The 27,285-nt window shown below is 46.4% G+C and overlaps 1 protein-coding gene across 1 annotated transcript in view; it reads left to right on the forward strand.

Annotated features, from left to right (window-relative positions):
• COL27A1 (collagen type XXVII alpha 1 chain) overlaps positions 1–27,285 on the forward strand; it is a 164,097-nt gene that overhangs the window by 81,824 nt on the left and 54,988 nt on the right. Inside the window, exons 17-28 of the mRNA XM_009286879.1 lie at positions 4,072–4,125; positions 4,856–4,909; positions 5,065–5,118; positions 7,005–7,058; positions 7,364–7,417; positions 9,375–9,419; positions 10,768–10,821; positions 12,260–12,304; positions 19,673–19,726; positions 23,010–23,063; positions 23,863–23,916; positions 27,200–27,253. Of these exons, the coding sequence (XP_009285154.1) occupies positions 4,072–4,125; positions 4,856–4,909; positions 5,065–5,118; positions 7,005–7,058; positions 7,364–7,417; positions 9,375–9,419; positions 10,768–10,821; positions 12,260–12,304; positions 19,673–19,726; positions 23,010–23,063; positions 23,863–23,916; positions 27,200–27,253 (630 nt within the window). The remainder of the gene's footprint in view (positions 1–4,071; positions 4,126–4,855; positions 4,910–5,064; positions 5,119–7,004; positions 7,059–7,363; positions 7,418–9,374; positions 9,420–10,767; positions 10,822–12,259; positions 12,305–19,672; positions 19,727–23,009; positions 23,064–23,862; positions 23,917–27,199; positions 27,254–27,285) is intronic.

Below are 27,285 nucleotides of genomic sequence, written 5' to 3' on the forward strand. Positions count from 1 at the left end.
TTAAAAAAAAAAAAAAAAGAAAAGGAAAAAAGAAAAGCCCTAGGCATTTGGCAGCATCTGAAATGCTGCATCAGCAGGGGTGGAGAGCAGCAAATCTCACTGCTCCATGCTGACAGTAATCAGTAACCTTTCGTAATTAGTAATTCACGGCAGATGAGAGCAGCCTTGGGGACCTCACACCTTCCATCTGCTGCCACTCATGGACTAGCTCAGGTTTGAGGGGGAATAGGGATTTTGAGTGTCCCACATCCTCCCTGGCAAGGGACGGTCTTTTTCCTCCCGTTGTAGTTCTACAGAACTTGGCCTCTTCTGCACATCCACATGAAGCTGCCTGTGCTGTGCCCTGCGTTCGTCCCCTGGGACCCCGCAGGGCTGCCGGAGCAGCCACGGGTGCCGGTGTCACAGAGTGCCTGGAGCACAACCCATACCGCTCACGCCTGGCCTGCCCCGTCAGCTCCAGGCTGCAGTTCATAGCACCTTTCTGAGGATGTGCTGATGAAGATTTAATTAGGTGTCTGCAATCTCCTGTTAAACCCATCTGTCTTGGTCACATCCAAGCACGTGGCCTTGTACAGGTTTGTCTTTTTGTAGCTGAGGAATACTCCTTTCACTCAACAGCAGTCAGATCAGACGCCGGTAAAACCTAAGCATGATGACAGGGTGGCTGGAGAAGCGCGTGTGGGCAGCAGACCTGTAACTGAGGCTGCCACCTCGATCCGTCTGGGAGAAGGTCCTCACTGCAATGCTGCATCTTTCAGAAATGCTGCTACCGTTCCCCTTTGCCATGACAGGAGGAGGAACCTGCCTCAACACTGAGAGGGTTTTCCCCTTCCACGAGAGGGTGTCTTTCACTGGTTTTTGGACTTTGTTTCCTATGTTGCCTTGTTCAATATTCTACAAGGTGCAGCTCATTAATCCCAAATGCATGCATCACATGGTGGAGGCCAGGCATGAACTAGAGTAAGGGGCAACATCCCACTCCTCCTGCAGAAATCACATCTTTGTACCTAGCAGCTAGACAGGCAAGTACAGAGCACACCAGTGCTAGCCAACCCCTTCTGCATCCCCCATAAAAGCTTGGTACCACAGAACTTAATGATGTTTTTTACAGCTTTGCTTTTCCCACAAAATGGGTCATCCTTCTGTTTCCATTTATATGTTTTCATGGAAGCAAGGAGAGGGGCAGAGAGGGTTGCATCCGCTCTTACAGGGCGAAGTGGAATTACTGTATAACCCTGAAATAAAGAGTGGTCTTGAGAAGACCACGTGATGTGATGAGTGCAAAGGAAAGGTGGAGGAAGTGGAGGAAATCCTAGCTACTTGTTCACATAAAGGAGTTCCATGAATCAGGACATCTGTAACTTGTGAAGGACACGGCTCAGTAAAATACCTCGAGTAGTTTTGCGGCGTTAGCTCCCCTTGTATTGCTAAGCAGAAAGTCCTGGGAAAAGAGATGTCCAATCGAGAGCAAAATGAGTTTTTTGCACAGCGACCTCCTCTGCGTCCTACAGACAGCAAACACGGCCCACACTTGCAAATCTGTCACTTCCCTCGTAGCCCCCTTTCTGTGCGGTATGGCCTTAAGAAGGGCCTCAGGGTCTCTGAAGCTGCATTTCTTTTTATAGGTGAAACATGAAACATAGGCGATATCCCATGGGCAGAGCCTGTTTGTAATTTCAGATTGTACATTCCTCCTGCTCCCCATGAGCAAAGTCCTCGCAGCCTCTTTTCATCATCTCGGCATCGCTTTTTTTAATAATAAACATGCCTGACCTCTTTCCTCCGTATTTTTTCCCTCACATTAAGGACGGACACACTGAGTCACAGTTTCAGATTTACTGTGCTCAAGGCAGATGAAAGGGGATGCCCTTAGTCCTCAGTTTTGGTTTAAGAAATTAATGGCCATTGCAGATGGATTGTTCATGCCGTGACATTTTACTGTGCTATTGCAACAACATGTGAACATCTTGTGCGGAGCCCAGCTAAAGATGAGAGATGTGTTTTGTCTTTCCTGCTTCCTTCTTACCCTCTCTAATGCCCATTTCTCAGAGTTGTTTGAAAACTGTTTTCTCTGTCATGCAGTCGCTATCCCACTTTGCTTAACGGTCAGCGATAAAGGTTTGTTCCTGCCTTTTGCTACGCTCAGGAAACTCTTTTCTTATAGTAGTCATTTCTTAATGTCCAAGTATTTCTTCAAAAACAGTATTTCAACGGCCACTTATACTGTCTGGGTAGAAAACTGCTTAATAAAAAAAAAAAATCTTTTTTTTGACCCTCAGCATAGGTGATAAAGACAAGGAGTTTTCAGAGCAAACCTCTCACTTTCAAGAAAAACTATTTTCCTGCTGTCTTCTGGCAGGAGCCAGAATTAGAGTAGATTTCAGCGTTTTAAGCCTTGGACTAGATAAAATAAGTAGAAAATTCAGAGAAGAAGAGAGAAATCTGGCAATGGCTGGAAATGAGCTGGGTCATACAGTAGTTTTTTTGCCATCTCTATTGTATCTAATACTTGGGGTTCATCCGAACTGAAGCTGTGTAAATAGCTGATTGTTTCCATTTGCTTGCATTGCCAAAAAAAAAAAAGGATAGATGGAAAATAGTTTAGCTGAAGCAAAATGTTGGTTATTTGACTCAAATTAAAATATTTTAGGTTAAAAACCAAATGAGTAAAATTAATTCAACTTTTTCTAAGAGCAACATTTCAATTTTGCTATATAAAAGATTTGTTTTGAAGATGGTTCAGTGAAATGTTCTGGGAACATTTACCAAAACATTTAAGCAAATTTAGCATGAATCCATGAAATGTTTCCATCACTGAATCTGCATAGTTCTTAATTATTTTTCTTCTGAAAAAGTCGTCTCCAAAAAGTCTTTCCTAACTCAAGCCTTAACCGTTCGCAATTTCATTATCCCCTGCATGCTAGTGAAGTAGTTAGAATTATTTCAACTCTCTGATAACAAGTGGGTGGTTTTTTTCTTGAGTAGAAGTAGACTTCCTCTGTCATCTCTGCAGACTTTGGCTCTGCCACAGGAGTCCATAAGTCTTCTGTGTGGACTATGTTTAAACATACAGCGCTCTGCTCTTGTATGCCTTGTTCGCTTACTAGGAAGCCAAGTTTAGAGGCATGTGCCGTGCATGGGACAGAGTTCCTCTAACAGTTATTTCTGCTGGGTCTTGTCAGTGTACCAAGTTTTTGTAGTCGTTCCTTCTTTGGCTTCCCAAGTAGAATTTTCCTTTCTCTGCCCCATCATTGACTCATCCTTTGTTTAAGTAAATCACTAAATAAATGAGGTTGGAAGGGACATCAAGAGGTCATCTGGTCCAACAACCTGCTCACAGCAGGGCTAAGAGGTAATGCGAGATAGCCCACTGCTCCTAAGAAAACCTTCAGGGATACTTATTTTCTACCCAGGGAGTCAGAATCTGTTAGGATGGTCCAAAGAGGGGAAAGAAAGATAGCTTGGCTAGGAAATATTGTCAATGATGGTGTGCTCAAAGATGGGATCCCCATCCCAATGAACATCAGCCTACCCCTCCCGGGGAATCTCAGCCCAGATATTGGCAGTGAGATGGTGCTAAAGCATAACTGGAAGTTACTCTTGTTTTCTTATGGAAGAGGATTGATCTTTGGTGCCAGCACTAGGATACGCTCACAGAAACCCTGAGTATTGTTTTCTTTTCTATAGAGCCTTATGAGAGAAAAGGTCCATTCATCGAAAACAAAACTAGCTCTTCTGCTCAGCTGAATTTTAACACTTCACCACCTTCACGGTTGCTGTTAGCCAGAGGAATGAAGTCTCTCTTCTTGCAGCTTCTACAGAAACACAATGCTTGGGAATTCATATTTTTCTCTCCTGCAGTTTCATTTCTCACTTTAGAATCAATGTTGGGAAATACATACTTTGTTCAGGATTGTTGTTACAGCTAATATGATCTACAGTTTGCCAGCGGTTCAGTTTTGAATGGAGCTAGTGATGAGACTTTTGCTGTACAATGCACCGTCTAGCATCTACCTGGGCGTTTTGGCCGTTGCTGTTGCCTATTTTAACTCTCTGGTGATGTGTATCCAGGGTGATCAGGGACGAGCAGGTGTTCCAGGAGATATCGGCTTCCAAGGAGACAAGGTAATTGTTTTTCTTTTCTCCATCATTTTTTTTTCCCCTTACATAGTAGTATGTGTGGCCACCAGCTTTCTCATTTCATCTTAAGCCATGATGAGCTGGAACTAGCTGCATCCTGCTGTCAGGTTCCCCTGCTCGCATAGTTCTCATTCGCGGCATGCTATGCCTTTCTAAAATTCATGTCAGTATACGGATTTTGTTGTTACTCATAATAAAAGCAGATCTACTAGGGACTTTCTATAAAAGGGGCCATACCTTCATGCAGAAATTGGAAGTGATGGATGGGATTGATGGGGATGGGTGTGAATGTGTGTGGTCCAGCGTCTGCAGACTCGGAGATTTTGTCTGCTCAGCGCAGCAACTTAAACCCTGACCCAGTGAAGCACTTAACACCGTGCATAACTTCTAAGCAAATGACTTGTCCCCTGTGACTACAATATGATACTGACTTCAGCTGACTAATGCTGTACTTAGCACTGCACTGGGGCCTACATGGCTCTGAGCCACAACTAACGGCAACAGCTCATGTGTTCTTCGGGGCTAAATTCAGCCCCGGCTTTAGCAGAAACATCTCACTGACATTAGTGCAACTGTCCCAGCTCCTTGCAGGCTGAGTTTAGCCCTTAGAAAGTGCTTCTCTCTCTGCTGCAGAAACTGGAGCTGGAGCCTGGGGAATTGGTATTTTTTGATGTTTCATTGTGTTTTTCTGAAAAAATGTGTCTCTCCCTCTCAGGGCAGCCAGGGTTTGCCTGGGGTCCCTGGGGCACGAGGGAAAGCAGGCCCCCTGGTAAGTAACCAAGCGTCCTCTGCTTCCTCATCTCCCTTTCTAAAGGTTCAGTGCCCAGCTGGAAAGACAGCTTGGCAGGGGTGTGCTATTCTAAACAGGAAAACCAATAGCCAGGAGCCAGCTCACTTTTCTCCATGTTTTTCTGATTTCTGCAGGGAAAAGTCGGTGACAAAGGTCCAGTCGGGTTTCCAGGACCACCCGGCCCTGAGGTATGTCCCACCACCTCCTTCTCACATCTTTCCTTTCTTCGGTAACTTCTGCAGCATCCTTTCTTCAGCAAACCCAGACGATAACACCTCTCTCCCTTCTCGTTTTGCCTCTGCAGCAGTAGTTATTTGATGTCTGCAGCTTGCCACCCCACTGAGAATCAGCTCTCTGATAAACACCCATGTGGCATTTGAGAGACTGTTAGAGGTGCTGATCTCCTTTCCCCACTGGAAGTTTTTAGCTCTCAAGCTGTGTACGGACAGGACCACATAGGGTTTTGATTAGGAGGCATATGCATATAGCTGTTGCTAATTAACACGGAAAGCAAGAGCCAAACACTGCCTCCCACGTGGGCACCCAGCCCGACGGAGGGAAGGGACGGCTGCCACCGCTACGGCTCACCATGACACCTGAGCTCTGATATATTTACCAACCCACAACTGGTGTGTTCTGGAGTCAAAGCCTTGGCTAACGATGGGCAGATGGATTGCTTTAGGACGATGGCACATCAAGGCTCTAGAAATGCCAAGGCAGAAAGAGCTTTGCTGTGTTGTAGGATTTGCTGTTATTTAATGAATCGAGGTCCACTTTTGTTCAAAGTGGGAGATGGGGCAAACTGTCCATCTTATACCTTCTGACCACGCTGCACTCAGATTTCCTGATCTCCAACTGCCATTCCAAGCCTTTTTCTTCCCAATCTTCCCGTGCAAGTCCTATATGTAACAGCTTGTTCTGTTCTTGTTCAGAAAGGTCAGTCCCCAAAGATTGTCTCTAACCTGGCAAGACCCCCAGACTGTCTCCCAGCCACTGGCCAGACTCTGTGGACACTGGTCTTTCTACTCGCCATGTTGTTCTCTGGCGCTTGAAGTTGTTCTTCAACTGCTTTTGCGGGGCAGAACACTCATTTCTTGAATCTTGCATCTCACTTTCCAGCTACCCTCCTCTTTTCAGTGTAGGGCTTCACTTCTCTGCTAGGGTATGATGGTACATGAGTGGTGATGAGGTAGAGAGGATCAAGATGGGTTCATGACCCATTCTGCATCTTATGGTTTCCTGTTTTTTCCTTCCACTTTTTGTCATAGATATCATGGAGGGTTTTTTCAGTTTTTCCCCCACAAAATACCATTTCAAGTAGAAAAAGACCCTTACTGCCATTACCAAAAAAATTGTCACAGTGATACCTTAAATGTAGAATCAGCTTCCCCCAGCACATTGTCATTTTTCTTCTTCATAAGCAACCAGACAACGTCTGTAAGATGCTAGAGAGCCACTTCCAGCACAACTCATGGTCTGTTTCCCCTTCATCAGTGTCCCGGTATTTTGCTGGGTCTGGAAGGGCTCTCGGTTGAGTGCTGCCACTTAGCAATCGTTCCTCTTTGTTGCTATTGGAAATAACCACAGATTCCTTTGTTTCCTCAGCAAAGGCCTGGTGGGTGGAAAGGAGTCGCTGCCTGGCTGAAGGCGGCAGCTAATGAGCGTGTCAGCACCTTTCCTAATTCCTCGCCTGCTTCCCTTTGTGGCCGAGGCGTGCAGTTCGTTTCTCGGAGCAGTGAGATTATGCACTGAGTCATAAAGTTTAATTAAGATCCAAACTGCCATTTTTAGCTGTGTGATGACAGGGAGGCCCTCACAGCAATAAATCTTCTAAGAAGATGGACCTAAAGGGAACTGCTGGGAAAGGCTGCTCTTGAATCAAATTGATAGCGCTGCTCGCGTTGTCTTGTTTCATTCCCTCTAGAAGCCGCGTGGTGGCCCACACACGGACATTGCCAGCACGTAACAAATGTCTCGGCCCTTAGCCTTTAATTAAAACTCTCACAGAGGCTGTCCTCTGAAGCTGGCTGCAAAAGTCCACCTATGCACCCTGACTATTTCTCATTTTCTTCAGGGCTTCCCAGGTGACATTGGCCCTCCAGGAGAAAATGGTCCTGAAGGCCTGAAGGTGAGTGGAGCAGAGATTGAAGCTCTGTGGGGGGTGGGAAGCAGCCAGGGAAAACGAAGTAGTGGGAAGGGGGGAGAGAAAAAGCCCTGGAGATTCCTAAAGATTGTCCTGGCCAGCGTTTCAGCTTGGTCTGTTTGGCTTGAGGTCCCTCCAAGTGTGGGGTTTTCTTTTTTCAATTTTTTTTCTGTAATAAAATTGACATTGGATGATGTCCCGTGGCTGTGAAAGAGACTTTCTCATTTTAATTGCCCTTCTGAGCTTATGTTTCTATTTTCTGAGTATCTTTTCCTTTGGCTCTTTCTCAGGGAAAGCCAGGAGCACGAGGTTTACCTGGGCCGAGAGGGCTGCCTGGACAAGAGGTGAGTGTCCTCAGACCAAAAGCAGATTGGATTTAAAGAATGGTGTTGAATTTTGAAGATTAATGCATGCTGAAATGGTGCCTGCGACTTGAAATCCTCTGGTCCCTCTGAATCTGGAAGCAAATATTTGTATTCAGTGATGAGAGACCTGCAGAAGAGGAGCTTCCGCTAAGTTGCAGTCCTGTGATCTTTGCTTCCAGTCACTGCCGGCATCTGCTGACCCTAAACTCTGCGTTGGCTTTTCTTTTAAAGTCTGTTCCCCCACACCCACACCCACCCAGAACGGGTGGTAATGCCCTTTTCCCTGCACATCCCCTTGCACAGGCATGCCCTGACCTGGCTTTTGCTTTCTGCTCCTTTTAAGTGTGTTTTCTTTCAAGTGTGAGACCTGCAGACTCCACTCTCTCACACGGGGCAATATCCTTATGTAAAAAGAGCACATAAACTGAAATTGCTGATCTGCAAAGATTCGTTTGCCCCAACATCTCAGAGCTTGCAGCTTTCACTTACCACTTCGTGTGAAAACTTGAAGCTTCATTCCGCTCACAGGCACTAAAAAGGGACAATTGTCATTGATTTAATTGTCCTGGAGCTGCAAATACTTTCTAGCACCAGCAGAGAAGGCCTGAGTGCCCTCTGTTTATCTTGTTGCAACTCCAGTGACTTCAGTGTAGTTTCTTCTCATTTAAGCCAGTGTAAGCTGTTTGTCCAGAGTCATGAGACATTGTGCAAATAATACTCAGTTGCATACATGGGCAGGAGCTTGGTCTAATAGCACTAATAATTCTTAACTTTTTCTGGGAATTCTTTTGCTTGCTCTCTAAATGGGATTAATGCAAATTAGCTCATTTATTTGCACTGAAATAGGAAAAAAAATATTCTGGGCAATTTACAAAGGGAATCGAAGCTCTGCATTCCAGGTTCAGGCAGGCATGACCAAGCTGCCTTCAATTTACTCTAGTTAGTGAGTGTAAAAGTAAGACTGAAGACATGGACATGGACTTTGACATAAGCAGTGCTGAAGGACTTTGAATGTGCACCAGACCACACCACTGTGCCTTTACTGCCGCTGTTACCCGAGGCGGTAGGTCAAGGCTGTGGATTACATCTTCTTTAGAAATGTGGCATGTTGTGGGTGGTTTGTCTGAGCCCATTGAGCTGGGTTCCTGACTTCCAGTCCCATCTTCAGCCCGCCAGCTCGTGCCACTTCATTACCACGGCTGACCACCTAAATGAGAACAGCCAGAACTGTGGCTGCCAAGGGCGCTTTTAATTTCTCTCTTGGCAGTTGGTTTTAGACACTTGAGATAATTTTTGTGAAGCTTAATTGAAGGTCTCCTGGGAACTGTAGATCTGATCCTATCACTTTAGAAATTGGTGTAGAGCCAAGGGAGAGGACCGAGTCCAATTGCTGTGTGAGATTTTGAGATAGCTCCATCCTGCAGCATGTGTAGTCCCATTTGAAAGCAAAAGGGAAACCTTCATACGGTTGCCAAATGGTTCTGTGGGAAATTTTGCAACACCCTTTTGTGGGGCAAAAAAAAAAAGAAAGAAAGAAAGAAAAAGAGTAGAGAGCACTACAGCATTCGTATCCCTGCCAAATCAAATGAAGCGGAGTCATGTGAGCATGTCCAGGGTACCCTATGGGCCAAATCCAGCCCATGATAGGCCCAATCAACTGGTGTTGACTTTGGTCACATTTTGGATGGCAGGACTTTACTGGCAGGACTTGACTTTAGATTTTTTTTTCCTGAGATGGGGAAGGGAGATGAGAAACCTCAGAGATGCTGAGCTGCCTGCTCTAAGATTCAGAAGGACTTGGTTGTTAAAATGTGACAGCTGAGCACACAGCCTGTGTTTAACTGCTGCTCATACTGCAGACCTTTCATTCTTGCTGCATGGTGAGTCCAAATTTTGTCACTGCTTTGCCTTTTATTTTAAATTCTTTTCACCTCAGGGAGATGAAGGACCCTTAGGACCACCAGGAGTCCCTGGTCCAGAGGTAGGTTTCAGTCATTTACTCAGTTGCTACCAGCTCTGTTGACCTTGCAATGGAATTGTAGTTAAATTAGCATAAAGCTTCAAACCTCCTGGTTTGGAAAGTGATCTGCCCTTCTAAGAAATATTGTATTGTCTGGGGCTTGGTCCAATTGCTTGATCCCAGATGGCTGAAAGTCAAAGCAGTGTCTTGCACAGGGTGTTGAGTGGGACTCTAATTTTATAACTTGCTTAAAGTCTCAGGCCTTGAAAAACCCTCTAATGTTTAAACAGTTCATCTTCAAGATAAAGCACGTTGACTGGAAACCATCTCTGTAACCAGCCCTGATGTTTCTTCCTTGATTTATAGTATTTTTCAATGAGTAGAAGGAAAAGCAAGAAAAAGGACCTGACAGTGAAACAGAGTCCTTTTTGACTTCTGCATCACTCTGAACACAGTGATGTATCACAGAAACACAGTCAGAAGAAGGAAGAAACATATTATCATATCTGTGAGCTTGCCAGCTCAGGATTTTTTAATGTTTATGTACATAATTGTCATTGCAGGAGAGTAACGTATCTTGAAAATTGGTAACTGTGCTAAAGGTTCTAGGAGGATCAGAAAATAAATGTATTATCTTGCATTTCCTCAACTATTCTGCTAGACTCTTTTATTCCTTTCTGGAGCAACATAAGAAATCCAGTTACTCCAGAGCCTGGGACACACCATAAGTGTTCTTCTAGCCAAAGCGAAGGCTCAACATGAACCTTTTGGTCTGCAGGTTTATTTCTGCTTTTCTGAGCTGTAGCTGTGAATGTCAGCCTGGCTTCCCCCACTGTAGGGACAGTCCTACTCCCAAATCCTCTCTGGATGCCAGGGATGCAGCCCATAAGAAGCTTATATGGCCGAGTCTCTGCCAACACTAGGAAAGTACCATCTTTGAATGCTCAGCTCAGGCTGCTGGTGTCCTTGCTGGCATTGCTACAAGAAAATTGCTGGAAGTAGAATAAATCCAGCTGAATGCAGCACATAATAAACTAAAGGGCAGCAACAAAGCCCTTGGCTTGGTTATTTATAGTCCATGCATAGTGTTTCTGATAGTGATGTTTAAGTAATGGGATCGAGCTGGAGGGTCAGAAATCGGCTGAAACTTGGAGTAGCTGTCTAGGCATGTTCCCCATGGATCAAACCCGGTGTCGCTTGAGACACGGAGCTTTCCTCTTGTGTTGCCTTGGCCTCAGTAAGGACTGCTACATCTCTAGCACCCTGAATTCATTGCTTGTGAGCTGCACCATATAGGTTCACAGACACACTGCTGTGACCAAGGGCAGCTGCAAGCTTTTTATGTTTATTGTTCTTCCATGTATTTCAGGGTCGATCTGGCCGGAAGGGATTTCCAGGAAGACCCGGTCCCGATGGTCCAAAGGTGAGGAAGGGGTTTGTTCACGATCAGAGAAGCAGTGGGTAGAACGGAGGAAAGAAAGAGGGAAGTATCTTTTCTCAACTTTACCATGCTCCAAGCCTAGGGTATTCATTCCAGAGAAGACAAGGGGAACTGAGGATTTCTCTTTTTCTCTGAATTTTGGGGTCTCTGCTTCTGCTTGGTTTCTTCAGCAAAAAGAACGATGGTGCATTTTTAAGCCATGTGCTTTATTATAAACAAGTGTGTTCCTCCTTTGATATTAACCAACCCCCCCTCCATCATCTCATCTTATTTTCCATTGCTCCTCCACGTTTTTGTTCTAAAACAATGCACATCATTCCTATCTTTGCTGCCTAATTAGCAGCAGGAGCCATCCCAGGGCAGTCCACTCCACAAACCCACACTCAAAAGGGAAGAGAAAACCCAAAAAACCAACCTCTTCAAACAGTAAATAGCAAAAATGTGGTCTGGCAGCACATCTGGAGTATCTGCCTACTGAGAAAATACAGCTGCCGTCACCCGGAGACAATACTGGTTAGCGGTGAGTCTGGCTTCTGGATGGCCTGTCCAGGGGCACTCCACTGGCCTTCGAGTGCTGCCACGGCTGCCCTTATCCCTGGTGGGTTTGAAATTATTCTGCTCTTCCCGCTTTTCTCTTCACCCCTCATTTTTCTCATTCTCTGAATTTCTCTCATCCTGCACTGTGATTTAGCTCATGTGTGTTCTTTCTGTGGTTTTCGTGTGGATGCTCCGTGTGACAGTAACGTGCCTATGCTTGAGATTTCGCAAGAGCAGAATCAGGGTGCGGCATTGCCTGGGAATATTTGGGTTGTCTTTTATTCTTGTGACACTTCCACCAGCAGGTGACTTTTCTGGATCCCTTCTCCTCTGTCATTCAGGAACTACACCTTCCCATGGTGTCCACACTCTTGCTTTCCCTAGGTGCTCCTCAAATCCCTTGGTTAATCATGGTCCTTTCCTACTCTCTTCCTGCTGCTGATGTGTTTCTGTCATCTTCTGTCTGTTTTACTTGGGTCAGAAACACCCCAACTTCAGGAACATCCCTGATGAGAACTCATGCCTTATTGAACATGGGGATAAAGCAACCAGGACTAGGCTATGCTACAGGAAAGCAGGCATTTTATGTTTCAGTGTCTGAGTTTGGTTTTGTGAAGGTTATTTTACCACAGCAGGACCAGCTGCTTTTGGGGCATTTCTCTCCAGAACAGTGAGTCTTTGCTCCATGTTTATGTCAGCTGTGTTTCTTGCTTTGGATTATCTTTCAAGTCACAGTGGGTTTTGTTACATGTTGTTTCTTGCAGTTTTTCCACGATTCACACACAGCAGCCCAAATCATGGGTGAACAAAGAATCATGTTGTACTGAGGGTCTGACTGGCAGCACCAAGTAACCTGTGTGCCTTGTCTCTCCTTGTCCTGCAGGGTGAGCCAGGAAACAGTGGCCGACCAGGGAAAGTTGGTGAGGAGGTAAACTCTTTGTTTTCCTTGTCTGTTTGATGATCTCCTGTGTACAATGTCTCTTGGATGACCAGGGTGCAGGCAGAGGACAGTGGCCAGGGGCTTCTGGCCACCTCCAACCTGTCCATAGTCCTGGTGCTCCAGCTGGGGTGCTCTTAGTCTGGCTGAAGCTCTTGGTGAACAGCACTGACAGTGACCATAGTGTCTATTTTAAACTGGAGGTTTTTCCATAGGTAGAGTGCTCTGATAAAGTCACAGTTCAGGTGGATGTGCTGTCGGTACTGGCAGCAGTACAGCACATATGACCACTGTGCTTCTCAAGGAGGCAAAGCCATGGTCAGGAAAAAGATTATGAATTTCTGTGTATTCCTCTTATCCCTAAAAGGGCAATTTCCAGGCTTTGCCTATGTAGGTTTTAAGGGTAGAATCCTCGTGCTTTGGGTGCTGTGCTGCTTTGACTCCCACTGGATTTTTTTGGGAGCAAAGGAGACAGCAGCTGAAGAAACCAGGCCTTGGGGGAGAGAGGCACTGAGCCATGTTTCGCTGCACCGCAAGAGAGAACATTCTGCTGGGGTAGCAGGGGGCATGCATCATCCCTGTAGGCTTCAGGGGAACCACAGTCATTAAGGAAAAAGAAACAATTGTTCCCATGTCTCTGTGATTGAAACCAACCAACTTGTCCACCACCAACCCTGAAATTGCAGCCACAGAGCCTCCAACATGTTCTGTGCGTTCATACATGACCACACCAAGCTGGCTGCAGCAGCCGGCCCTGGCAAAGAGGGTGTCTCTTCTCAGCACAGCTGTCCTTCCCAGCACTTTCCCTGCCGAATGGTCAGCAAGTTTGCTCTGGTTTAGCTCGTCAGCCTCGCTGGCTCTTCCTTCCCCTGTTATGCAACAGCTGGGGGTCGCTTCTTCCATGGGTTTCTGACCAAGCAAGTCCAAAAAACCGAGGTGGATCCTCTTCAGTACCAGCAATCTGATGAGTCTCAGTATATATCAAGGATAGTTATTTCTATTTGGAAATTGGAGCCGTTTCTATATTGTGGTTAATAATTTACTCCAAAAAGAGCAACAACTGAAGAAGCAAAGTTGTTCCACACATCTGAGTTCTAGTTGCAGCTTTATCAGATTCTGCACAATCTCAGGCAACACCTTCCAGTGCTCTGTGCCTCAGTTTCCCCTTCTGTGGAAGGCGTGAGACAGCTCTGAACAGTGCTTAGCACAATGCCTCCTGTTTTCAGGTGGCATCTACAGATACTGTTGTATTACAGTTAAAAATGAATATTTAGAAGTGCACTGAGATCCTTAACAAGATGTTGTCCTTGAAGGACAAAGCATCATTAGGATTATTATTCTTTAACATCCCTCAGGACTGACCTTGGATGAAAACTGTAGGCACTGTTCACCAAAAAGAAAACACAGCTGGCCCCTGCTGACACTGAAACCAGCACAGTGGTATGAAAGCTGCCTGTATTATTCTTAGTCAATTAGTCTCTGTCTAGAAATATCACCCAGAAAGAATTTCCATTTCCATACCAGTCAAGTCATTAGAACAAAAATGTCGCACCAGATTAGTGAGAAATAACCTCCTTTCCCATCACACCTTTGCTGAACAGTGCTGGAGCGTTGGGGTTTCATTCCTCCCTCCACCTAAGCTTCAGCATTTGGTGTTGGGGCTGGGTTAGTTTTTTGCACAGCTCTGAGAGGTCGGGCTACCAAGGTCACTTGGCACTAGAAGACACCTTCATCTCACCCATTTTCTCTTGTGGCGGCCTTGATATTTTCTGTTCCATAGGCACAATAGGAGTGGTCAAACTTTTCTAACTTGCTGCTCTGCCCTCCATGCGGGTTCCCTCTGAGTGGAAACCCTCAGCATAATAGCATGAGAAAAGATCAGCCATCCCTCTCGTCGGAGTTCTCTTCCCTTTCTTAGGGACATCTGTTTTAGGCAAGCATGGGAGTTTCTGTAGGGTTTCCAGTGACACTTGAGCTCTCATTGGAAAAGTGATGTTTTGAGGCACAGGGCGGTCCCTGATGTGTTGTTTTTCAATTGCAAGGACACTGACTTGGGAAGTTCATTCATAAGATGCTTGTTGTCTTCATATGCTGGAAGGACTCCAGCTGCTGGGCTCCCCTGTACCCTGGAAATGTGTGATTTAACCCTTCCTTGCCAGTAGATGGAGGCAGAAGAATATGAAGAAGAATACGGGGCCTCTGGCCCAGGCCACCAACCTTCCTGTTCCAGAGCTGGGAATGCAGAGCAGGAGGATGTCACCGAAATGTCCATATTGATGGTCAGACAGCCCTGCAGGAGAAGCAACACCCTGCAGCAGACAGGATAGCAAACAGGGGAAGGGTGCTGCAAGCCCAGGGACCCACCCCTGCTCTGCACTAGAAAATGAAAATATCCATGAAGAGTTGTGCCAGCTGAAAAAGGCTAAGGTTGACCTACGCCCTTAATGGGAATGAGGAGGTCCTGTCGTGGCAGGAACAGCTTTCTGAATCCCTCCTGCTGTACAAGAAGTGACAGCCCTGCTCACTCGCATGGTGATGTTAGGGTCAGCCATGCACCCATCGCACCGTGCTGGGAAGGGCAGTCACTCCACGGCCCCTTGGGGATATCTCTTCCCTCCAGAGAGAAGCATGTTGTCCCAATATCAGATATTATTCTAAAATAATTTGTCAAAGGAAATTATGCTGTCAGTTATCTCCCTAATGTATTTTTCTTCCGGTGCTCTCACAAAGGAGTGATGTGCCGTAATGTCAGTTTTGCAGGTGGGTTCTGACGTGGAGATACGGATTGACTTGACCAAGGTCAAACGGGTCGCTGAGAACCGAGCAGGGAATTGCACCAGCGTTTCCCATGTCTTAGGGCAGGGCCTTTCCCAATGCATTTACCTTCCCCTCCAGAGCGTCCCTTTCTGAGCTGCAGACCTCTCATTCAGGGATTTGCGGGCACTGTACTGTATGCAGCCGCTTTGATCTGACAAGGTGTTTTGTCAGCGTGTCTCCACCTTTCCTTCCCTCACTCCCCACAGGGCAGTGGGAACCCAACGCAGCCCCAGGGTACGGCTGAGCTCCAGCGCACAGGGGGTTAAACCACATGGCTTTTCTTTGCGGGTCAGAGCGTCCTCCCTTAAACTGTGATATTTACTGTTTTACTTTCCCTTTCTTTCATCTGAATGGGAGGATTGTACATTTACTCCCTCCCGTCCTTTGTCCCTGGTTTGTTTTGTTTTGAGTTCTAGCGAACCAGTAAAACAGAAAGGCCATGATCGGTTCCTGCTGGGAGCGACTGGCGGTCCCGTCCCTGGGAGACCCTGCTCACGCTGGGCTCGCCTTTCGGTTGTTTCTCTCAAATGGGCTATGATTTATGCAAGGCTTCATTGCTGACTTGCTCTCTGTTGATGCAGCCAAGAGGGGGGGCTTAATTATGACAGGGCTGGACAATAAATGGGGAAAGCCAGACAGGAGTTAGGAATTACAACCCGCCAGTCCCCCCCCTTTCCTTCCCCCCAAGCCCCCAGCAACTTTTTAACAATCTCCATCCCTTTTCCATCATGCCCTTGGCTGGGGAATACAGCAGACTGAATCATGAGCGACACGCTGAACTCCCCGTCTAATATAAATGTTTTACATTCTTTCCTGTATACTGTGGGCCTTTATCCGGGCAGCCACCGCTGCTGGGACTTCACGTGCATCATTACACACACTGCCTGGAGTCGTGTTTGATGCAGGGCTTCTTTTCAACCCTGGGAACCTGGGAAAAATGTTATGCCGCAGCCATTTTAGTGTAATGGCCACAATTCATGTCTGCTTTGATTTAATATTTGCCACCGGTGGCTATTCTGGTTCTTAAAACCTAAATCTTTTGCTTCTTGTGTTCTTTTTAGAGTCTATCCCATTTTGGCTGGTGAAGAATATCGTTACCCAATCTCCTCCAGTTGTTTCATATACTCCCAATAATTTACCAAGATTTATTTTGCCTAGACGTATCTATCGCTGTGCAAACACAGCAACAGTAGTTAATTTAGCCCAGAGCAGACGGTATTGGCTGCAAACACTGCTACTGGGATGGAAGCCTGGCCACATCACAGGGTCCCTGCTCTGCCATCTCACTTCGGTCCCTACTCTACCATGGTCACACCATGGGATGCTCTTCTTGCTGGGTACACAGGGAGCAGTGACATCGTCCCTTGAGCAGAAACATGATGTACCAGTGCAGACAGAATTTTCCCTGGTTTTGGAGTGAAAACCCGGCCAGAAATTTTGGCTGTGCTCCCCCTCCATCCTGACATTTACCCGCGCAGCAGGCGCAGTGTTTGCCTCTACCCTGCCTGCGTTGGCAGTGCTTGGCAGGTTTCTGCACAAGCTGTGATAACAAATGGCACATCTGTGACAGTGAGAGGGGTCTCAGGAGGGTGTTGGGTTTGTGGGCTGCTTGGCACGCTGCAGTCAGTGCTCTGCAAACCATCTGTAGAGCACCACCAGGTTGGCTGGGAAGCACAACTAGTGTACCTCGCTTCATGACCCAGATTCCTTAGAGACTTTTTCGGGTGGGAGATGCTGCTGCTGTGGACAGTGTATCAGAAGTATTAGCCTTCAGGCCTGAGTTTGGATATGCAACGCCGCACCCCAAGCCCCTCAGAAGTGTTTTTGAAACAGTCTTGTTCTGAATGGTAACAACATTTTCTGCAAGAGCAGGGATCTTTCTTCTTCTGCAGGGACTGACCTAAGTAACCCAGAAACATCTTAAAAAGAGCATCTTCCCAGGGAGAGAGAGGGTTCTGCAGATTTTCTGAGAAATTGGAAATGAAGGAACAGATTTATTCTTTCTTGCTTTATTATCTTGTTTTTGCCTAGCAATGCATTTCCTTGTTTCATCTCATTGCTTTGCCATTCTCTCCTCTGCCTTAACATTTGCCTTCTTCGTGGCCTTGGGCTACTGGAAAGCTCCAGTAACCGGATACAATTATCAGCTATGTATCTGCACTCGTGTCTAATTGAAAGGATAATTGATTCAGCAGCCTTCAGCAATGCCACCCAGTGGCAACCTTGCATATGCAGATATTGCAAATTTGCCTGCTCTCCCTTTGGTTCCTGAGTTGGGCAATCTGCTGCTGAGTCCAGCGCTGCTTTGCTCCCACGCGTGCATTCTCCGTGCAGCCTGGCCGCAATGGCACGCTTGTGCGCTGGAAACGCTTCAGCTTCGGACACAGCAGAGGCCATTTCAGTGCTGATATCAGAAGGGTTGGTGACATCCAGCCCCTGACAGGATAGTAGAGCTTTCCTGGTAGTAGCTGTCTTCCCGTGGTTAATCGATATTTCCATCATGGCACAGTGGCACGCTGGTTTCCTGGGACATCATCTCTGGATAAATTTCTGATGCAAGCATCTAACTCCAGGCTCCGATGTACCCGCTGAGCTCTTTGCCTTCTCTCATGAGCTTTTCCAAACACTTTTCACCTGAATGTCGCTCCCATGCCAGAGTGTGATGAGGGCTGCTCAGAGCGCAGAGTGTGTGGCTGCTCCCTGCAAGAGGCGAAGCCAGCTGAGCGTCCGAGTGAGAGATGCTTTTGTTGAGCCCATCAGCATGCTTCAGTGAGGAGCTCCTGTCTCCAGTGATGTTGAAAGGATGGCATTTAATTGCACCATGTGAGGAATGTTAATGCATGAAGTCTCTCGGTGTTTGGAGTCATCGTCAGAAGCTGTTCCCTCTAAAAGTCATTGGAGAGTGACTCAAATTGCGTTTTATGTCTCTGAATGGGTCTGCTGAGCCTCACACACATGAGAATATCAATGAGGCTGGTTATTATGTGCTACAGCTTTACGTTGTGAGCATAACTTCATGGAGAGAGGCTTTTGGTGGCGGGAGGAGTTGCACAACCTGTGAGTAGGCTGCTCTGTCGGTGCTGGATGCTCCTCTGTAGCTGGGGGGTATCACTTTACACTGTCAACGCACAGATGTAAACAGAACCACAGATGGACAGACTGCAGAGAGCTCCTCTACGAACTGCACACGTGTCAGGCCAGCTGGGAACGGAGAAAGCAATGAAGAGCGAAAACTTTTGCTTCTTTTCTTTCTGTTCCCCCAGAAAGGAGATAGCAGGGTGAACAGCTCTCCCTTTTCGGAGACCACGCTCCAGAAGGTGCCTTGCTAGTGTAGCTTTTTTCCCATTGTGTTTGTTCATGCTGAATGTTTTCTCGAGTGTCTCATTTGAAAACCTCCTTGATGTTGAAGTGAAAAGGTGAGATGCATTTGCATAGAGGAACTTTGCAATTTATTATGAAGATTTCATATTATTTTTAAAAAGAGGAAGAGTAGGGTGATGCCACTGGAGAATCCATCTCCTGTCTCTGACTTGCTCAGCAGCCACCTCCCAGTACCAATCAGACTGTTGCCCAAAATCAAACAAGCTGGGGCATGGCTTAATTTTACACCATCCATGCCAACTGTGGGCAGGTTATGAAGTGTTTCAACAGGAGATGAATCCCTTTAGTTACAGACTCACTGGAGGAACTAAATATAGATATCTATCTCCCAATGACCCTTGCATGAGAATCATGCAGTGAGAGAGAGCGAGCCTACCGTGGCAGAGGGGACGGTCCCTTGCATCTCCAGGGCCAGAAACCAGCTGAAGTTGGTAGGGAGGCTGCTGTATTTCAATTCTCGGGAATCTTAGCGTGAGATTGCATCTGTTTCCATCTTCCTAATTAAAAGCAGTTCTGTTTGTTTCTTTGTTATCCTAAACGTTGTTAAAACCTGACAAATCCTGAGCTTAGACTGGGTTTTTTTTCCAAGATCGTTTCTGAGTAGTGTGATAGATCTGCTGCCCTGCTGGCCCCTGTGTCCTCGGACCTTTATTTCCTACTGACATCCCAACAGCGTGACACTATCCAGGGCAAAATTAGTTTGCACAAGGGTTTGAGGCAGCTCAGACTAACCCAGAGGAAGTCTACCCAGTACAGCAGTTAAAATGATGGTAATTCTCAGAGTCTGTGCAACCCAGGAGCTCCCGCTATCGATGCTCTTGGGGAAGCTGCGCTGATGTTTTGGGAAATGCTTGCAAAACAAAGCCACACTATGGACTCGGCCTTTCTACGAAACATGCTTAACTCATCCCCTATACTGTGTGTTGTGGCTCTTGCAGATCCTACTGCTGCCATTCCAGCTGGCGCCTAAAGCAGAACCAGCTGTGGAGTTAGATGTTCCCATGGCCGGGAGCAACTCTGTCCGCTCTGGTAGCCAGTAGGAATTACTGAGCAGTATACGAGGGATGCTGTGCTATTTCAACCAGCAAGGTGGACCAAAGAAACTGTTTACTTTCTCAGCAAATAAAACTGAAAGTTAATTGCGCTTTTCTCTTTCCTCAGGGTCTAATGGGTTTCATTGGTCCGGTAGGGGAGCCTGGAATAGTGGGAGAAAAGGTAAGATTGCTTGCAACAAATTGGTTGTTGTAACTTTTGCAGAATAAGGGAGACTGGGGCGGGAGGAATATTGTGGAGATCTAAGTTGCAACACCCAGCTGGGAATGCAGCACATCCAGGGTGTCTGAACTAGTCTTGGGCCAGGCAAAAATAATCCACTTTGCATTTAGGAATTAACATGCGCTTACCCTCCAAGGAGATGCTGTCAAATATCCTCTGAAAATTTAAGCTTTATTCATTCATAATCTGCCAGAAAGCTTGTATTTAACAGTCAGTTCTTTTTTTCTGGGAATGAGGGACCCATCAGCCCTGTGTTCCTGGTCAAGGGAGGCATCCAAGGAGTTCAGGTTACAGATTTGTGCAGAGATGTGCTCCCAAGCCCATGCTGAGCTGCCAGTGGGGTCGCGCAGGACCAGGGCTGAGCCTGCACTGAACAGGAGGTCTCAGCAATTTCTCAGGTGTGGAGAAGGTACAAGAGTGCAGCCACCTGTCCGAGCAAAGGCTGGTCCAAATATTTCCCTTTTTATTGGATGAGGACCATCCCGTCTGGCTGCCTCTGTGGTTGCATTGGGCACGCTGCTAAGGGCTGGTGCCCTCTTGTGTACAGTACAGATACATGCTTCTTTCAGGAAGAAAAATGGCTTTATTTTCCATAAAAATGTAAATGGACATTAATTTGTTTTCTATTAGAGTGTAAAATTTTATTCAGGGGTAGCTTCCAAAGACAAATCATCTATGTCATTCATTGTGTATCAGTTGCAGACTGCTGTTTTTCATTGGTGGTTTAATTATTCACAGTCCAGCCATGAAGATAGTAAAGAGCATAAAATGATGCATTCCACACATCAGTTCTCTCTCTCACTTTTATTACTTCAAGCCCTGTCCTCTGGGTAATGATGTCAAGACTCTGTGACAGTTACACTGTATTCGCTGCAAATGCATTTTATTGCTTGTCTGCAGCAGCCTTCGCAAAGCCCGTTGCGCTGATGGTCTCTGGTGGGGCAGTAGCAGAAGCAGGCTCAGTCCAAACTGTCAAGGCACACAAGAAGTAAAAGGAACGATGTGATGTGGGCTGCGTTTTACGGAAGGAAAACAGGAATAAAGAGCCTGTGGTGTGTCCAAGGTGGTTACACAGAAAACTGGTGCCTGAGTGAGCTGTCTCAATAGTTTTATTAACAGTCCAGCCATGAAGATAGTAAAGAGCATAAAATGATGCATTCCACACATCAGTTCTCTCTCTCACTTTTATTACTTCAAGCCCTGTCCTCTGGGTAATGATGTCAAGACTCTGTGACAGTTACACTGTATTCGCTGCAAATGCATTTTATTGCTTGTCTGCAGCAGCCTCCGCAAAGCCCGTTGCGCTGATGGTCTCTGGTGGGGCAGTAGCAGAAGCAGGCTCAGTCCAAACTGTCAAGGCACACAAGAAGTAAAAGGAACGATGTGATGTGGGCTGCGTTTTACGGAAGGAAAACAGGAATAAAGAGCCTGTGGTGTGTCCAAGGTGGTTACACAGAAAACTGGTGCCTGAGTGAGCTGTCTCAATAGCAGCTGCAGCCCTGAATTGAATGGGGAATAAGGGGTTTGCCATGCAGGAGATGTGGGAGGATCTTTTTTCCCACTCCAGTAAATTCACATCTGGCCCTACGACTTCTGTGCCAGTGCCCTGACCACATGAGCCATCCTCATCTTGCAGATCGACTCTGTGACACGATGATGTTACGTTGGTGTCCAGGCAAACCTGTGCTGTCCTTTGAAAATCTGCCCTAGGAGATCCTCAGCACAGCTGTGATTTCTATCAGACTTCTTCTCTACCAGGACAAACTTACCGATGACAGAAGTAACTATCATGAAATCAAAACCTCAGCCAGGCCTCCAGTTGGCATAGCGTCCTACAGCTTACCATGCTGTTGTGAGCTAAATGAAGTGGGAAATATGCTTTCATTAGACATAGCTGAGTCAGCAATCCCCATCCTGAGAGCTGCAAAACTTAAGACTGAAGCCAGTAGAATCCAAAGATTATCAAAGAGAACAATACAGTTAATACATACTTAATAAAATCCATGCATTCAGGAGGGGAAAAAATCCTTACATTGGTTTACAAGGGCCAACTGGTGACAACACAAACTCTGGGGTTTGTTTTTAATAAGCTGCTTAGAGCCCAGAAAATATTTCCCTTTACACTTTAGCTGTTGGAAGGTAGGTCAGATTTTGGGCGTAAACTACTTGGCAGCATTTGCTAACTCCTCCTTCCTCATCCCCCCAAGCACACAAGCATAACACACCTAATTCCCAGTGCATTACCGGGGCTGCCAGGGAGAGTACAGGCAGTCGCAGTGGGAATTGCCACTGTCTCCAAAAAGGAGCAGTGGACGTCCTGTTGCTAGAGCCATGCCTTCGACTCGTCCTTGCGTCAGCAGGTCACGGTGGTGCTCACGGAGGCTTACACCTCGTCTCCCGTTCTTGGCTGAGCTGTAGGGCCAAGGATGTACTCAGGGGAAGTGAGATGTTCTGCATGGGGGGATAAGTAAGACTTTTGGAATTAATAAGTGATTTTTTGGTACGCTAATTTTTTTTAATGCCAAATGGTGGCTTGTTTTAGAAGGGATAGTATCTTTAGGGTGGGGCATGGAGGCATTCGGCTCTGAACCCCTCGTAAATGCAGGCCTCCAGATCGTTGTTGTTTGCACTGTGGTCTCGGTATGAGCCACAGGATAAGGAGTGCCCCCAAAACGCCTACGGTCTCCTTCTGAAAGCACCAGCCATCTATTCCAGGCAACATCTCTGTTTTTTCCAACTCCATTTCCTCCTCTCAGCAGGGCTTCATGACCACAGCTTTCAAATCCATGCCTCTAAAAACGCCAGAACATGTAGGGATTATGATACTGCAGAACAGAGAGGGATGTCGTGCCTCAGGTGGGAAGGGCTGGAGATCTCCTGGGATCCAGTCCCAGCACTGTCCGGAGTTGAAGGTGGTCTTGAGTGCATTGCTTGTTTCTTGTTCCTCGGTGGTTTGATGGCAATAGTAAAGTCCCCTCTCTTGGGATATGGAGGATTAGCTCATTTTTGCTGTAGTCCTTTAACTACTCTGATGGAGAAGGATACTTGAAAGAGGGTGATGATTATTCTATACTGGAAGCCTTTCTGATAGAAATCTGATGGCATAGACTGCAATTTGTGGATATTTTAGTTGTTTCATTGCTCTAGATCCCCGTTGCTGCCAGCTCAGAGTGCTTGTTAGCAAAAGTCCTCACTCTTCCCCATGCACCCTTGTCTCTCCTAGGGCGACCGTGGCTCAGTGGGACCCCCAGGCCCTCCAGGAGTCAAGGGGTCGATGGTAAGGAGTAAGTCTGCATTCTCTCGCTCTTGCTGCTGCTCTCTGTTCTACCAAAGGGTGCAGCTTCTCCTGGTCTTTTAGTTATATGACAACAGCTGCAAATTCTTCCTGTCTCTGTGGGGATGGGAATGGCCATTTGACTGACTGGATATTGAGGCATAACCTCTCCCCAGCAGCCGTGTTCAGCAATCTCCCCTTCAGAGAAATACTGGATTTTGACACATTTTCTGCAGCTCCATCAGCTGAGGACCTGTTGTGTCAGGTAGAGATAACTAGGAACTGCAAGCCACGGTACCTGAAGGATTGCCTGTTTCCAAGCATCCTGGCTACTGAACAGATGGAGTCCGGGAACAGGGATCTGTTGTTCACATCCCACCAAGCTGCCAGGGGCAGCTGGAGATGCAGGGCTGCTTGGGCAGCACGCTCACGGTGTTTTGCTGTGCTATGTGCACTGCCATTTGGGGATCCTCGTTTAGGGGTTTAACAGAGGGGACCTCAGCAAGATCTTGTCTTGCCCTGACACTTACCTCCTGTCTACCATAGTGCAAGACCCAAAGACAGATTTTCATATTAATTCAGCCCATTCTCTTCTGGGCTGTTCAGAAAATCTGGCTGCTTATATTGCTAGCAAGGTTGGAGCTGGGCTTGTGACAGTCTGGCCTTCTCCGTCTGCCCCTGAGCAATTTTACCTTGACAAATAACAGACCTGGCTGACCCTGCAAGCAACCAACAATGCCTTTTTTCCTGTCTTCCCGCTCGGGAATTCACACCAGGTGTGTTCTTCTTCCTTCCCTTTTAGGGGCACCCCGGGACACCAGGAGGAGTGGGTTTTCCTGGGATCCCTGGACCAACAGTAAGTAAAGGCTATCATCACCTTGTAATACCACACACCAAAAATCAGCATCCCGTATCCTGGGCATTCATGGGCTGAGTCAAGCAACTGTGTCCCAGTTGATTTGAGTCTGATATGAACAAGAGATATGGGGAAAGGGATGGGGCATGGGTGGGAGCAACATGGAAAGAGATGCTGAAAAAAACCAAAGTGGTGCTTAATTCAGACTTTTGTAGCCCATTTCCTTAATGGGGGGTTCAAAACTCATGATCCAGCCTCAATCTTTTAGTAGGACACAAGCTCATTAGCTCAAGGTGTTATTGCAAGGCCCTCTATTTCTGCTGGGAATTGTTGGCAGTACGGTGATCGCATCGTGCGATACAGTGACTGTATCATGTGGTGACTACATCATGCAGTGACTGCATCATGGATTTTCAGAGATCCTCGCTGGGGTGAGAGGAGCAGCAGAGCAGCTGCCCCCAGACGCACCCTCCATCTGGATGGGCTCATCTGGTACATGTGCAGCTGTGGCTGGAGCGTGCAATTGGTGTGGAGGTAGATTTTAGTGTGGCTCCACTTTCCCACAGCCGTTGTTTAGACGGAGCTCTGGCTCTCCCAGCAGCACAAATGCTGCTGTGTGTGTTGTTTGCTGGAACCAACAGAAAGGCAGCTCTGGGTGGGTACAGGGGAATGGATTTTGCTCAGTGTGTGAATTCCCACAGTGTTGTTAACTGGGAGGAAGATCACAGTAGTGAAATGCCCGGGCAGTGCCAAAGGTTTGGCCTCCAGATCAGCGGCAGCTCTGCCCACTGTGGGGAGCTCGGGGATGCTCTGGGCCCACCAGCTGCAGCCAGCTGCTGGCTGGGGAGAGATTTTGCCGTCACAAGTCAATGGAGGTGAGGGAAAGAAAAGGTCTGAGGTCAAGCAGCACCTGGCGGTGACCCGTCCCTACCTGAAGAGCAGCAACGTGGCACTGGCCAGGCCCTTACAATAAAAGGAGCATGATGCTGCCCACAGCCCCCAGCAGTGAGCTGCTCTGTGGCCCCTCATGGCAGCACTTGCTGTTGACAGAAGTCTAGGAGGCAGATGGGTATCTTTAGATGTCCCTTTTTTAGCTCTCCCAGCACATTAGCTGCTGCACGACTTGGGGATAGCTGGAGAATTAGGCAGGCCCTCTGCTTACTCCGTGCCTGTGAGCACAGGGGAGGACAGGATTGCATCCTCGGCAGAGGTAGGTTCTTCACTGGCTCTGTGGCAAAGAACTTCCAGTCCTGAAGCACTATCTAGTGCACCACTAACTAGTACCTTTAGTTGAGCCTGAGTTTTGTCTTACTTCACTGGGGCATGACAACAACAATATGAATTGAGGCATCAGCTCTGACTGGAGATGCCAAAACCTCTCTGCAGAGCTCTGGGAGCTGAGACCGTCCCCAGGTCCTTCCGCTTCCTTCAGTTCCCTGTTCTCCTGCAGGCAAATAACGAACAAGTTCATCCAAGCAAAATGTTTCATCCAAGACTGCATTTTAAAAAGTCATAATTCACTAAGTCAAACTTCCCCACAAACCCAGTAAATCAAATAATCCCCTAATGTCAAATCCCCGCTCATTAACTCCAGCTGTTTCTGCCTGTTTCTCCACCAAACATTCATTATTTGCTTTTCAAGCCAGACCTGAGGCATGCTGTTGTTGTTTGTCCTAAACTGTTAAAATCTTTGAGATTAAGCTATCCAGTGAGCCTTAGCAGCTCTGATGGCTGATTAATTCAATAGAGGGTGATGGGGAATGGGAAGCAAAGGTATAGTCAATGGTAGGAAACCCTGCCCTTAATTTCAGCTCACTGAGGCTTGTGAATTCCTTTTCCTCCTTCTTGCTCACCATCATGGTGCATCTTTTGTGTTAATACACAGTTTTGAAAATAATGTATGCACATGGGTATATTAAAGGTCACTCATCTTCTCCTAAACAGTTCCTTGAAAGTCCCAGCGTGGTATCTAGTTGTTCCCTCAACATTTTGCCATCACAACGAATGTTTCTGTGCTTGTATTTTCATAAGCTATTTGGGATAGGCTGAGACTTCCAGGAGGTTATTCCAAATACCAACAAAGAATTTCATTTCAGTATGTGTTTATCGTAAAAATCTCTATAAAACAGGCATCTGACACATCTACTGCTTCTCTGTGCCAGTCGCTACTGACCTCACTAGCAAAACCGAGATTTACTGTGATTACAATATAGTTACAGTCAACTAACTTTTCCATCTTGAGTGAGAACAGCTAAGCATTTGTATTCTGAACTTACATGCCATGCAGAAAGGTACCTCCATTCCAAAAGCAAAATCTTTATTAGTGGCAGTGGTACAAGCAGTAGGAAGATCACAGTCCAATTTTGTTCTGATCCTTGGTGGAGTTTGCAGGGTTGACAGTTGGTAAAAGCTATTAATATATAAATAGCAAAACTTGATGTGGAATGTTTGAGAGAGTAAGAATGGAATGTGTCATTTTGAGGTTTTCTTTTCTGACAGCAGAAAGGCACTAACTTTAAATATGGGTTTTTACAGTTATAATGCAGAAATAAGTCCTGTTAATTGAACATATCCTTTAATTTTTGAAACTGATAAACATTCTAACAGAAAAAAAGCTGTTTAATTTCCTTCGGCATTTTCTGTATGCACATTAATGAACTAAGTGTGTACAAATCCAGCTTAAAAGAAAACCTGAAACCTTTCTGTAAGTGTAAGAAGAACAGGATCATCCACAACACCAACAGCCCAAATGAAATCAGCATCTATCTGCCAGTATGAATATTTATGTAGCACTAACAGGGCAACAGTTACTTGAAGATAAAACTAGTATTTGGCTGAAAAGGTCAGACTTGGATACCTAAGATGAGGTGTCTGATTTTGTATTTGGACAACGGAAAAACAGATCCTGGTTATTATTATTTTTGTACAGATACTGAGAAACAGCTGCTTTTAATAGCTTCGGAGGGAATTCTGGATGTTCAACTTCTCTTCAAATCACACCACTTACACAGACAACAGGCTGCAGATACTTAAGCATACAAACCTCATCCAGGATCCTTGGCCTAAATGTTCATAATCCAAAGACAATCAGTGAGTTAAAAAAAAGCCCATTTATAGACAAGTACATATGGTAATGTCTTTGGCAAGAGTTTAATGAACCAACCTGCCGGTCAAGGGTCTGCGTCTGAGGCCCCTGCAGATCGTGTAGGGATGTGGGATCTTACCAACAGCTGCTGCCTTCCTCCTCCTCCATCTTCATTTTGTTTCCCTTTTCCCCTTCCAGGGTCCGGCAGGAGTCCGTGGTGTGCCAGGGATAAGAGGGATGAAAGGCCGCAGGGTAAGCACTTTCCACGAGCTTTTATCCCTCTC

This window comes from Aptenodytes forsteri, unplaced genomic scaffold (assembly GCF_000699145.1).
Source record: "Aptenodytes forsteri isolate BGI_AS27 unplaced genomic scaffold, ASM69914v1 Scaffold136, whole genome shotgun sequence".
Taxonomy (NCBI): domain Eukaryota; kingdom Metazoa; phylum Chordata; class Aves; order Sphenisciformes; family Spheniscidae; genus Aptenodytes; species Aptenodytes forsteri.